Source organism: Alligator mississippiensis, chromosome 1 (assembly GCF_030867095.1).
Source record: "Alligator mississippiensis isolate rAllMis1 chromosome 1, rAllMis1, whole genome shotgun sequence".
In the NCBI taxonomy this organism is placed as follows: Eukaryota; Metazoa; Chordata; order Crocodylia; family Alligatoridae; genus Alligator; species Alligator mississippiensis.
This window is the reverse complement of record NC_081824.1, coordinates 171,907,960-171,922,453: the sequence shown is the minus strand read 5'-3', so window position 1 is coordinate 171,922,453 and position 14,494 is coordinate 171,907,960. Positions and strand designations below refer to the sequence as shown.

At 46.8% G+C, this 14,494-nt stretch overlaps 1 protein-coding gene across 1 annotated transcript; it reads left to right on the top strand.

Annotated features, from left to right (window-relative positions):
* Positions 1–10,599: 10,599 nt before the first annotated feature.
* SAYSD1 (SAYSVFN motif domain containing 1) lies at positions 10,600–13,002 on the top strand. Its single transcript, XM_019483059.2, has 2 exons — positions 10,600–10,801; positions 11,022–13,002. The coding sequence occupies exons 1-2, from the start codon at positions 10,685–10,687 to the stop codon at positions 11,340–11,342; spliced, it is 438 nt and encodes a 145-aa protein (XP_019338604.1). The 5' UTR covers positions 10,600–10,684; the 3' UTR covers positions 11,343–13,002.
* Positions 13,003–14,494: the final 1,492 nt, after the last annotated feature.

Genomic DNA, 14,494 nt, shown 5'->3' with positions numbered 1-14,494 from the left:
CAGCTGACACTCATTGATGAACCAGACCTTCTCATATTATGGAAGACAGGACACTTTGAGGCCAAATCACCCATCCACTGTAGCGATCATCAGGTACTTGGACTGCTTTGGCTGGAAACAGATGTTGCTACCATAAAAATGTTTATGGTAGCACAAAGGCCAAGCAAACAGACATCGATGCCTCTTGTTGTACTGCAAATGCCCCAGTTTGTGGCTGTGACATAGGGGGTATGAATTTGTGCTGCTATTTTGTGGCAGACATCTGTTTGCTTTAAGGTGGGAGAGTGCTCCAGATAGCATAGCCTGGAGCTTCACCCCACGCTCCAGCTGCCCTGGGCAGGCACTTCCAGAGCTTCAGGGGCCCAATCCTCTGTGCACCAGGAATTCTGATTTGGGATCGGGCCCCTGAAGCCCTGGGAGTGCCTGCCTGGGTTTCCTTTTGTGTAGAGACCCATTGGGGAGCCCAATTTGGGGTGCGTTTCTGCAAATGGAAACCTTGGGTTCTTCCATTTGCAGAGTCATGCCTGGGGTTCTCCTGTTTACAGAGATCTACTCCATCTGTTGTATGGCAGGTCCCAGCCCTTCCTGGGAGTGGCAGGGGCCTGATCCTGCAGGACAATGGGCAACATCTGTTTCACTCAATAAAGTGGATCAGCTATATTGGGACACATCCCAGAACAGCAGATCTGCTTCATTTGGTGACATCTGTTTATATCCATTGCCAATCTGTTGTCCCTTGGACTCTGTGTAAAGCAAACTACTAGGCTACTTCAAGCTGAAAGCTTAGGGATTCAAGTTTTATAAGTGAATCAGCTACCTCTTTCCATTTCCATATTTGTAATATCTTCAGTATTCGCTCCTATACTAAAGACTGGATTCAGCCTGTATCCAGCTAAGGGAAGTTAGCTTTGTGAGCATGATGGCTTCCAATGTGTGCTAAGAGAGATATCTGTAGCATTTTGTGCATGTGTGTGCATATGTGATATCTGTGTGTGTAGCAGAAAGCCCCCTTTTCCTCTTGCCTGCAGTTGCTCTCCCCTCCTTGGATATGTTTTGCCTCTTCTACCTTTTCTTCCTTCCTCTTTCTTTCACTTTAAGATAATAAATTGTGTTTTAAAATTTGTATGTGTGCATTTTATATCTCCCCGTGTATTGTGGTATTTTTACCTATTTGTGTGCCGTGGCATTTGTAGCTTATATTTTACACTCCTCACCTTTCAACTTTCAACTATAAATGTGTTTAGTAACAATGTTAACAAGGGCAGGAGTCAAACTGCCACTTCCCTGTATCAGGCTGGCCCTTGAAACAGTGAGTGAATCAGTGATTGAATGTGTAACACTGTAGCAGCAGACAGCAATTAACACCTAAGGAAACCACATATCAACCAACAGAAGAACTCAATAGAAGACAATGTAACAACCGGGAAATCGCTAAACGTCACTGATCAAGGGCTAGAAGCCCTGGCCTGAGTTAATCAATGCCGGGGACCAACTTTTGGGCTGAATATCTTCAAATTGACCGCTCCCAGAGCCCTATTCAAAATTCATCAACGGACTCCCAAACCTGCACGTACATGCGGACGACCTCTGGGGCTGACAGATGCCATCCAGTAGCCACCGAGGGGGGAAGTCAATGACCCCTGGATTAGGCAAACCTGAAAACTGGGGAGTCATCAAAGTCTGCTAAGGACAGATAAAAAGCAGTGAAAAGTGACCCTCGGTGGCGCCCTCTTGATCTCCAACTTGACCAGCACACGACCTGTCCAGCCAGAAGGATCAGCTGGCAACTCCCTTCTGGAGAATAACACCACGCTGAAAGAAGCCTCAACTGGCCATCGACGGCAGACTCCAGCGCTTGTAGGATAGGTATACCTGACTCTTGTAGCTTGCTACTGTGTGTGTGTGCGTGTGTGTGTGTGGGGACCAACCCCAAGGTTTATGATTTAACTTCATTACAGTGCTTCAATCCCCCTAATAAACCAGAATTTTAAGGATCCCGAGTTGGACATTTGTAGCCAACATGTGTATATATGTGTATATCCCACATATGGCATATGTGGGATATACAACATGTGTATATCCCACATACGGCATATGTGAATCCCATTGGCAATCCCAGCCAACTGGGATTGCCAAGAATGATAGACCTGTGGTATTCTGGCAGCAGATTCATTAGTTCTGACAGGATCTTGGGTTCAAGACTAGCATACAAGCAAGAATTTTAGGATTTTTTTTTAACATTTTGCCTCATAGATTATTATGGATACATTCAAATGTTTCACTTGATAGGACATGTGAGGTGAGAGAAAAAGAGGATTGCTACTGTGCTTCTTTCTGACTCATTCTGGGATTTTTTTTTTTTTTAGTTTTGTTGAACATCTTGTAGGAATTAGGTATGTTAAGAGTTGGAAATGGTATTGAGCTTAATCTCAGTTACATAAGGTAATAGTGTTTCATCAAAAATCAATTCATGAATGGTTTTGATTTTGTTTATGGTCAACATTTATCAGCAGACACAAAAGGCTGTTGATCCTCATCTCCCCTGGTGGTTGGAAATTATGGCAAGAGTGATGACAGGACAACAATCTTGCATGATAATGTATCATGGACAATAGAGAAAGAAGGGGAAGTGTTGTAGATTCCTCTTGGAGGTCCCATGCCCCCTAAAAGAGAGACTGCGCTGTCCTATTATCGAGAAGTTTTGTGAAATGGTCTATATACAGATGGAACTGATTGCAGCAGACTGCTAGAATGACATCAGCATGAGTGGATAACTTTGCAGTAAAATCAACTTAAAACATAGGCAAACTGAAAAAATAATTGCAAGCCAACAACTAGCAGAAGGATTTGGAAGCATGAAGTAACTCTTTTTTTTTAAAATAAGTTGATTCAAATTGACGGTGTCCTTGTTCTCAAGACTTCTGAAAGTTGCTTTTGTTTGGTAAAACCATTACTGCCTTGTCCTTTGTTTTGCAAACCTACAGCATATTAATACTTTTTTGTACTAGTGCAGCATTTTCTATCTTTCCAGATCAGAGAGACAGGTGAAGCACAGTCTAGTGTCCAAAACTTCTTAATTTTAAGTACTATCTTACTGTGGAGTAAAAAACTTGGTAGCAGCACAGATGTAGATGCTGCCCTGGCTGCCTGCCTGTCTGCCAGCTAGCCCCCACACTGAAGCACTCTCATGCCTCAGCCAGCCCCTCCGCTGCATGTTGAGGCAGGGGAAGCAGCCCCGGGCTGGCAGGCTGACCCCCAGAGCCTCCTGTCAGCCGGGGCTGCTCCACCCCAGCTCTACATGCTGCACATGAATAAACTGTAGAGCTTATTGCTCCAAAGTTAGTTGTTTCTGGTTGCACATTCAAATGGCATGCCTGGGAGCAATAAAATGTGGAGCAATAAGCTCTGCAATTTATTCATGCACCATAATTGTATGTGTAGATGTGCCCACTGACTTCTTTTATAGTGCTAAAAAAGTGACTTGTCCCCTTTCTCTCACTTTCCCCATCTGCAATATAAGAATAACTATTATTTATTTTCCTTGCTATAACCCCTGGCAGCCTTCATTAAAGACCAAAACTTCACTGTCGTAGGAGCTGCTTTACAAAGAGAACAAAAAGATGGTCCCTGGCCCAGAGAGCCACATGTACTTTCCTGCCTTGCAAAGGAGTTGTGCTGACTGATTAATAATCATAAACCATTTTTTTCTTTTTTAAGCAAAGCTTTGGAAAGACTAGTCTGTTTAAATACAACGTAGCAGTGTAAACAGGTAGAAGAAAAGAGGGAGATTGGTTCACTTGATGGAAAGGAAGGCTATACAGGATTTCATGTGGGAAACTGCAATTTTTCACACAGTAATTGATTTCTGAGAAAAAACAAAAAGGGCAGTATTCTGAGCCCTGGAGCTTCATAACATTTTTCAGCATTTTGCCTTTTGAATCATATCAAAGCTATGAGCAGAAAAGAAAACTATCCAAAATGTTTATAGAATGTTCATCATTTAAAAGTAATTGAAAGGTTTGTTTTCTTTTTCTATTACAGCAATTTTAGTATGATAGCATCTGACATTTACAGTTGACAGTATTGCTTGTAAGGGTGCAGTAATCATTTTTTTTCTCCTTCTAAAGGAGATCTTTATGAAAAGTTAGCAAAAAAAACAGTTCATACCTTGGGCTTGTCCCTTCTAATTCTTTAAATGTACATTAGCTCCTTATGCAAAGAAAAACTGTAACTGCTAATATCTGAGGGCATTTATACACATGCTCTGGTTAGGTTGGGGGGGCTTTAGTTAGACCGGCTCTGTGAGCCACTCTAATTAAAGCCCCCGGCCTCCGAAGTGTCTTGTTCAAAAAGGCAGCAGGAGCACGCTAACTAAAGTTCATCAAAAGAACTATAGTTAAAGTGCCCCCACTGCCATTTTGAAGCATGGGGACACTGATATACAAGCTGCTGGAGTCTGCTGGAGCATAGTAATTACCATACTCCAGCAGACTAAATGAATTGAGTCTGCTCCTATATGCTGTAATTAGAGTGTGTTAGAGCAGCCTCACTGCTCGTGTATAGGCACCCTGAATACCACTGAAATAAACAACTAGATATGCAAATAAAAATGGCTTTTAATACCACATCAGATGTCTGAAGCTTTGATGATCAAATTCATGGGTGACTGGTATCATCTGAGTTGGGGAGGGGGGGGCACGTGCCCCACCAGTGACCAGTCAGTGGGTCCCCCCATGGCCAATCTCGCGGGCCAGGGGGTCCCCCGTGGCCAATCGCACTCACCTGAAAGTGGCCACATACCTCCCGAAAGTAGCTGCAGTCACTTCCGGGAGTGCCGCAGCCGTTTCATCCAATGCTTCATTCCAGCCGGCACTCACAGTGGGGACACGGGAGCTCCTGCCTGCCCCCCCACCCATCACCTAAGCGGGAAGCACAGCTTGACATGGGGTGCACCAGCACACCTCAGGGGGTGCACATGCACCACTGTGCATCCCATATGCATTGCCATTGCAAACCTTTCTAACATAGTAAAACACGGGACAAAAATCATCCTGTATCTTTAAAGATTAAGCTACACAGTGCGGGACTTTTAGAAGAAAAATTATCCTAATTGACCTGGCCTAGAATACAAGTATTTTCTATATATTTACTAATTGGTTCCAAAATACATATACTCCCTATGATCAGAGAACTGAGGAAGAATGTTGTGCATTTGAAAGCTTGTCTAACTTTATCCCAACTATATGGTGGGTTAAAAGGTATCACGGTAAGAAATACTTGAGATATGCAAAAAGTGCAGTACAAAATTAGACAAGCACAAGTCTATCCACTCCAATCCAATTTATGTATTCTCACAGCCCTCGATAACTAAAATTAACGCAGACTTTCCCCCTCAACTCCATTGAATTAATGAAGCCAGATCATTATGTTAATAACCAGTTATTTTTCTGTGTTAATGGCACTTAGCAGGTTGGTGTGTGTGATTGTCCATCCTGAAGAAGAGTGAATTAGATTAATACTTTGGTACTTGAGAGAATTAATGCAATTTGATCATCGGTATATTTCAGAACAGTCTGGCAAGCACATTGACTGAGAGAGATACTTTGTGGGGTTGAAAATTTAAAGCAGTAATGCCTCAAAATACTTTACTTCTCTTGACAGAAAAGTGTTTACTGAGGCTGTTGTACTGAATAAATTGATCACTGGTTCTGGGGTGTACTAATAATCTTCTAGTGAGGTTCTGGTTTCAGAGGGATCAGGTCAAACATGTGCCCAGGGTTTAAATGCTTCCCCAACTTCTTAGGTTAGGAAAGCTGGGATGAAAGCTTTGCAAGAGGTTTCCTTGTGAGATTTCTAGGGCTTCTTGTCGCCTCAAGATACCCAAAGGATGATCTCTCAAACTAGTCTGCAACCCCTTCTGCTCCCAGAAGGAAGCAGAAAATGCAGAGGCTCATGAAATTTAATGTAATCACTAAAAAAGATTCATGTTAGATTTCGCAAAGAGTTTTGACAAAGATCTTATTTTATTAATCCTTGCCTGGGTCACTCATGAGCTAAAAACAGATGACCAGTTTAATCCAGGAGTTGATTAGTCAGAGATCTGACTTCCAACAAAAAAAGGCCTGGGACAGTCATTTACACATGAGCTTTATATGGCAATTAACTTGAATTAGCCATGGATGTTCCAGGGCATAGTGTTAATTCAGACATTTCGCAGGTACTTAATGTGGGACAGTGGGCATCTGTGTAAGGTCTGGGGAAACTGTCTGTTTGTAGCCATAATGTTTATTCCTGCTGTCTTTCTGATTGCACATGGTGTCCAAAGTCGCCAATAATACTCGATTTAGAAGCATCCAAGGAGTGTAGTCAATTTCACTGTATTGTAATTGCCTAGCTGAGAGTTTGACACTGATTTTGCAAAGAGTCTTTTGTAGCACATATGTGCCACACGGTAATGAATGAATAGTTGACACTTAAATAGTGGCAATGGTCTTCAGCCAAATTGCTGAGAGGTGCAAATGTCTAAAGAATAACAGATTATCTTCTATTTCACTTTCTTTTCCCTCTTGCCTAGACAAAAATAAATCAGCAGCTAACTATGCTACTTTGTATTTACAGGACACAGCAGTTATCATTTGGCATAACCCTAAGTCATTCCACTTTTTCAGCAACCTTAATGCTGTTTTCTGAACAAAGATGGATTTCCTATATAATTTTAGTTATTAAGACTGACAGACCACAGATCTAAGAAACACAGAGCAACCAAGAAACTCACAATTAAAAGCTGATCTCCTAACTGCAGCAGATGTAGGAGATATTGTGCTTGATATTGTGCCGAGTACGATGTAAGCTTTGATCATATCTTGTCATGTGCACACATGTATATAGGAAGTACTCCAGGGACCAAAAAAGTCTCAAGAGGGTGGACTCTTTAAATCGCTAGCTTACCCTGGATTATATTTATTATAAAGTGTTAGATCAAATGGCTGCTTTAAAATGCTGGCCTTCAGATGGAAAATGGCAAAGCTCCTAGCAATGATACTCCAGCTGCTGTTTTTAAATGAAACTACAGCTTCTACAGATCAGGTGATGAAGCTTGTGGTCTGCATGTGACTTTATGGTGTTGCAATTGTTTTGCTCCAGGGTCTGTTTTGAAGCCATTCCTGGTCATAAAGAAATGATACTTAAGGATGGTCATTTAGGACAGATGGACACTAAAAAGAGATCTAATTAAGTCTACAGATATTTAATAATACAGAGCCAAGGACGAGGTTACAGTTGCACGCAGATCAAAAGTAATTAGTTGTCCCTTACAAGCAGAAAACAGGTATTTGGACTCAGGATTTCAAACAGATATTAGATGGATCATAAATTTAATAGCAAACTCGTAAGTCCTGTATCAAGATAGCTTAACGTAATATAGTTTTGACTCTAGTTGACTTCCTGCCCTTGGGGCAGGGGGCTGGACTTGATGATCTTCCAAGGTCCCTTCCAGCCCTAATGTTTATGAAATCTATGAAACATTTGCTATTAATCTAACATTAGCTACTGCTACACTGTGCATTTTAAATCTTTACATTCTGTTTGAAAAGCATCATTTCAGAGATGCTGTATTTGTCCAACAGCAGTAGAAAGATCCCTTCCCCCATATACCAGCTTCATCATCAGTCACACAAGCAAAACAATGCCCCATGCTGTTGTAAAGCATTTCAATTTTTATTTCAAAACCACGCGTCTTTCAACTGGGCAAAAGGTCTCCCTCAGAATGGGACTTGTGCAAAATCTGAAATGTGTAAGAAAGTTATTAATGACCAAATGCCATAGAATCATAGAAATCATGAAGAAATGGGGCTGGAAAGGACCTTTGTAGTTCATCTAGTCCAACCCCCTGCCTTCCCTCATCTGCCCCTGCCTGCCTTCATCTGCTCCTCCCTGCCCTGCTGTCTTTCTTCCCTTGCTGCACTGATTCCTACCCATTTGCTAAGAGCTGCGTTTCTTCTCCCTCACAAACACAGAAGGATCCAGGCTGCACCCTGGTGAGGGTATCCCTAGTAGCTTATGCTGAACAGGCTGGGGGCAGGGTTTCACTGGGCAGTGTCCACTAGCTTCTTGGACTTGTTTGAGGGCTAGTGGGCAGTGGCTCATGTGCTCTGCTTGGTGTTCCCCCTTGGAGCACTTGTTGTTAACCTCTCACCCTCACTCCTGTCCCTGCTAGTTGTCCCAAGAAACCTGCTGGTGTACACTTGATAGCTCCCTCTAACAGTAGGGAGGAGCGATCCATTTCTGTTTGGGCCCATGCCCATGATTCTTTTGTGCATCAAATATGCCAACCCCCTGCCTGAGGCAGTATCATCCCAATCTGAACCATCCTGTACAAATCCATAATCTAGCCTCTTAGTAAAACGACTGTTAGCCCTGATGCAGCTCAAGACATGACATCCTAACCTGCCACGGGTAAAGCAGGGGGACCACGGCAGCCAAATGTGCATCTGAAACATGCCTTGCCTTAGCTTAACAAGGCAGTACTACTGTCTATGCTCTCTCAAAAATTAGCCATTTCCCACCCTCCCTTCAACCTTCTCCTGCTTGCTTCTGGGCTGACACTCCAAAGGGCAGCTCTGAAAAGAGAGAAAAGTGGCTGGAAACAACTGAGCAGAACAGCAAGCCCATTGCTGTGGCAATGGTTGCTGCTGCCGATTAATTAATGTTGGGCTACTCAGCCCCAAAGCCCATTCCCATAAATGAAGTTTATTGACAACATTTCATAGAAACAGAACATTAGCTGCCGTGATTTCCCTGCTTTACCTGTGCAGGTCAGGGTGCTAGGTCTGCGTTGTGTCAGAGTTGATGGTAGTCTTTGGTACAGTTTACATTATGGATTGTACAAGATGCTTTGGATCAGGATGGTCCTGCCCCATGCTGGGGTTAGACTAGATGACCTCTGGAGTTCCCTTCCAGCCCGGCTTCTCTGCGATCATGATTTTCCACTGAGAATAACAGGCCACGTCTACATGAGATACTGACTGCAGTCATTTAGTACTTGTTTATACAAATACTAAAGTTTATGCAAGTACTAAATGACTGTGCAGTAGCCTGTGTTACTGCACAGTATCACCGATGAACAGCTTTTTGGGGGGACACTGACTATGCAGTAGCCTGAGATGAACTGGGCAGGCAGGACTGAGAAGGCTGTTTAGAAGGGCACTGCTTGGTCCTTCTCCGCCCCGCAGTGCACTGGAAGGCGTTGTGACTAGGCTGCCATTTGGGCCAAAGGCTCATAGACTTGACGGCTGCTTTCTAGCTCCTAACCCCAGTAGCGCTTCAACCTCAACCCAGCAGCAGCCAGTTTGGAGGGGAAGCGTCTCACCTTCGAAGCAAAGCAAGTGGAGCAGAGAAAGGGAGAGGAGAGGACCCCCAGCCTGCAGCCTGCCCTCCTTAGTGGACCCACCTGCAACCCCTCAGCCAGGCCCATGGCTCAAGGACTGCACTCTGCAGTCACCTCACAGCCCACCTGAGCTGCAGGACAACTCATCTCCCCAGCCCAGGGACTGTCTGTGCCAGCCACCTATCGCCAACAAAATGCTCAGAGGGCTCTGCTTCTTAAAACTCATGTTGAAAGGTTTGACCTAGAAACTGCTATGCAAAGCCTAAGCAAAAGTGAATGTTGTGTGTCGAATGCCCATCTGCAATGATAAGGGGCAGACAGTCTTAGATAGAGGAAGCTTGAAAACAAAAAACAGAATCAGAGGTACTGGAGCAAAGAGCTCATTAAAATACTAAAAATCACACCCCGAGGCGGGGAAGATATATGCTAATGGAACATATATGTACGTTAATGAGATACATAGCTAAAACACAGGTATAGAGACATGCTCAGTAAAGAACTCCTTGCGTCACTCCTTTATAACCAATTAGCAAACAAGGATGCTTATGAAGATTCAACCTCTGGTATATAAGGGGCTCAGTATTGAAGGTGCTTGTGCTTGTCTTGGGAGATTATTCCGCTTGCACCTTTTATTGCTAGCAATAAATCATTTTTATACTTTCACCCCTGGTATCTTTATTGGCCTTTGCATACCGGGCACAAACCCAGACTTGAGCTGGGGCCTAACAATGTGAAGAGCCCAAGGGCCTGGCCCTCCACCTGGGCCCTCTCAAGCCTGTATTAACAACCTTTCATAGAAGCAGGACATTGGGTGCTGTGGCTCCCCTGCTGGGGCACCTTGGGTGTGCTGCGTTAGGGTCTCATGCAGAGGTTATATTAGGGCTTGCAGGGCTGGTTAGGGGTTGGATTAGATGACCTGTGGAGGTCCCTTCCCCCCAGCTTCTCTGTGATTTTATGAACTTTAGCCAGCGCCTGCCCCTGCCAGGGCTCAGCTATGGCACTGCCCTGCTGCCTCAGGCACTTGCTGAGGGCGGGCTTTCTGCTCCCCTCACAGGCGGGGCCCCAACGGCTTGGAATGAAGAGTCGGCGGGGGCGGGGCGGGCGGTTGGAACGGGACCGACGTTCCGGGCAGTTGGCTCACCGCGCACCACTCAGAACTCCGCTACGTCACCACCCCGGCCCCCCTACTCTGCGCACGCGCAACTGCCCCTGATGGGCGTGGCTTGTTGGCCACGCCCCCTTCCCCAGCTGCCATCCCTCCGGCCTCCGGCTTTGCGCGCGGCCCGCGGGAGGGGTGGCATGTCTGGCCCAACGGAGGAGAGGCTGGCTCAGTACCGAGCCGCCCGCGGCGCCGCGCAGCCCGCGGCTCCAGCTGCCGGGCCCGCCAGCGCCTGGAGGTGGGGCCGCTCCGCCCAGGTGAATGGCGAGTGGGAGGGGCGGGGCTTGTGGAGGGTTAGACGTGGCCCTCGAGGGGGTGGGGCGGAACGCGAGGGAGGGGGCGGCGCTCAAGAAGGCCCCGCCCCCTTCAGAACGTTTGGGAGCTTGACGGTTTAACTGCCGGGGGAGGCTGCTGTGTGCCCCTGCGGGGAGGGGGCTGCGAAGGCAGCTTGTAACAGAGGTGGCTCTTGTTCCCCAGGGGGCGCCCAGACAAGCCGAGGCAGCGGCGGGTCCCCCCTCCGGGTGGGCGCTGTGGCTGGTGGGGCATGTGCCCTTGCTGAAGTTCCTCCTGTGGCTGGTGCTGCTGGGGCTGTTCCTGGAGCTGGAGCTGGGGCTGCCCTACCTGGTGGTCTCCTCGCTCTACTGGCTGTGCACTGGGACCCGTGGGCTGGGGCAACGGCGCTACGGGGAGATGAGTGCCTACTCTGTTTTCAACCCTGGCTGCCAGGCTATCCAGGGCACCCTGACCGCGGAGCAGCTGGAGAGGGAGCTGCACTACCGCCCCTTGGCTGGGACCTAGCGCCCACGTGTCCCGTGAAGGCCTTACTCTGGGCAAGGATTTTCCTCCCTCCCAAGATGCAAAGGGTGAGGAAGAAGCCCTCGCCAACTACATGTGGAGTTGGAAGTGCCCTACGAAGCCGTGTGATCTGAAGAGGAGAGCACAGCAACTGGAACAGCAGCTGAGGGAGAAAAGGGTCCAGTTCTCTTCCAACACACCTGCTCTCCTGAATGTGGCAGACAAGATGCTAAGCATACTGTGGAAAACCACTTACAACTGGGAGGCACTCAAGTACACTGATAAGCTGGCTGGAGAATTTGCAGCTGTGTCCAGAGTTTTCCACAAGATACAGGAGTGGGTCCCAGACTTTGCCCCCCACTCCCTGCACCTTATTTGCGTTTTGGCTCTGGGACAGGCTCCATCAGCTGGGCAAAAGCCTGTATGAATATGTGCGTTTGGAGAGCTTGGCCCCTGTGCTCTCTGCTGCTGAATGGCTGCTTCAAGGTGGCTCTGATTCCCAGGGCCCCCAGTTCACAGCTGTGTTTTTTGACAGTTCCTCTGTCTCGCTTAAGGCGAAGTTCAGCCTTGCAGTCTCTGCTTTCTCTCTGAATGAGCTGGTGCCCTTCCTTAGTGCCAGTTATGAGAAGCTGGGTGGGGACACAGTGGCTTATGACCCACGAGATGCTCATGTCTTTGCTCCATGCCCACACCCCTTTGTCCTGTCTCTGCCTCTCATCTGAAAAATCCCTGCATTATAATTTCATTCAAGCCTATCATCCCCTGCCTTTCAGCTGGAACCTGCAGTTGAAGGAGGAGAGATTCTCTTTTTTGATCCTGTGCCTTTGGTCTGGGGAGACTAGAGAGCCCTGGCTTCACATAATCCAGGCAGTTCTGTGTTGTCCCCATCACGCCCACTGCCAGCTGTACTCTGTAGCATACCATAATCACGTACACAAACATGGCAGAGACCTATACTGCTGTGCCTGGCTCAGCCACTGAGGAAATTGGCTACTTGTGATGCCTACCCCAGAGGACATATCATTGGGAGATAATGGGAAGGCCCAAACAGAGGAGCAAAGTTGAACTGCTCCTGTTGCACTGGACAGTCCTCTCCCCTGGGTCCACCTCACAGCATGGGCTGGTGAATGCAGCCCCCAAACTTAGCATCTGTCTGGATCACCCAAACAAGCATCCCCTGCCATCAGTTCACTGGCAAAGGATGCTACAGTGTGGAGGAATGTGGTCTGTGGCCTTCTGCATGTAATGTCCTTGCCCTCCCCATCTGTCTGTCATATCCCTGTTTCCAGTTCATACTTCACCTTATCTTTCCCTTTTGTGTTTTGTCTGTCCATGCCCCAGTCACCTGAAGATGATCACCTCCCATGCCTGCATGCCATCTCTGCCCTTGTTGCTTACCATCTGTTACTTCCATTTTTCATTCCTATTTGTTATTCTGCCACATGTCTCTTGAGTCCTTTCAGTTGAGTCAGTTCAGCTGTTCATTGAGCCTTAATCTTCCTGTTTCCCACTAGCTCTATGCAGCCAGGAAAAGGGCCTGCAGGGATCCCCCTGATGGCTTGACTATAACTGCAGGAGCAGAACACCCAAGTTCCTTTCTCCGCCAGGCAGATTTCTGCTCTTGGGGTTGTGTTACACTATCTAATAAACAATTCATGAAAAATCTTGACACAATGGTATGTTTGTCGTCTCACCTTGCCTTCTCTTTGCCAGGCCCCAAGCAGCTCAGGCCTTTCTCCTGCATTCCCTTTAACCTCATGCTTGTAGGAAATCCAGGTATTAAAACATCCTAGAAGCACTTGAGCAATGGCTCTTCATAGAGTGAGCCTGCCCCTAATGGAGAGGGGAATGAGTCAGTGGTGACTAAGAATGAAAGAGTACTATCTGTTCCAGGTGAAATCTCTTATTTAAAGCCTGCTAGCTTGAAATAATGGCCACTTCTCACAATGGGCTGTCTGTTCCAAGTTCATGCTAAAGTAGCAGAGTCGCCACATCTATGTCTTTTTGGCCTACAAGGCAGTGAAGAGCTATCCTTAGCAGAAGCTAGGTCAGCCCATAACCCATTGCCATTATTTTCTTATGCTTCTGATTTTCTAAGGGAAGCAGTTTATAAAAATCTGTTGTTTTAATAGCAGGGAGCCCACAGGCAGCATACTTGAGGAAGCGTACTCTGGAGTGGCATATAATAGGACCTCCTGTATTCTGGCCTAATGAGACCAAGTTCTACCTCATTTGTTTCCCTTAAATGTCTGTCAGGCAGGGCTGTAAGATTCATCTCACCCCACATAGGTGGTCCAGGGCTTGCACCATATGTAGTGCACACGTCAGCCCTGACCCCATACGGCATGCAACGTGTGTGGCTCCAGTCTGGGGGGCCTGCACCGGACCAACTGCACAGTGGATCTGCCATGTAGGGCTGGTCTTTGTGCCCAATCCAGACTGGTCCCATGCACACTTGCTCCAACCCAGCACAGCATGCAGTGCACAGGGCTGGTCTGGGGCACGTTCTACATGAGGGGCCTGCACCAGCCCATCCCTGTGCACTGAATCCTGAATGGGCAGCCTTTCTGTGGGCCAGTTTGGACAGATCCAGAGTGCTGCCCTTTCCTGGTATCACATGCAGAGCAAAGGGCTAGGGCCAGTGTATGCTGCACGCAGCAGGCAGCACTGTGGGTCAGATGATACGGCTCCATGGGCCATATCTTTGACACCCCTGGCATAGAGGAAAGGGAAGAGTTTGGATCTGGCTGCAGTTGTTCAGTTCCTGCAATATTTTGGCTGCAAACTAGAGGCTTACAGTTGGGGAACCAAAACTGTTGCCTTCCTGTGTGGACCTGTGCAGGGAGCATGTCCTTGAGATTAATTTTCTGGTTATAGAGAAAGTTCTCAAAACAGAGATAGAAGAATGCTGCCCTTTAGAGTCCAGACAAAACAGGCACCTGGCTGCAGCCAGGTAGCATATTATCCAGGAATAAATGCTGCTATCTTGGAAAAACCCTCCAAAATATGTGACTGCAAAATCCCTAGGGCTTGGACTGCAATGAATAGAGACAGTTTGTAGCGTGGAGTCATTGTCTCAAGCTCTCTGAAGAAGATGATCTGAGGAGGACATCCCTGGTTGGATTGTGCTAAGTTCATACTTTCAAGATCATGTC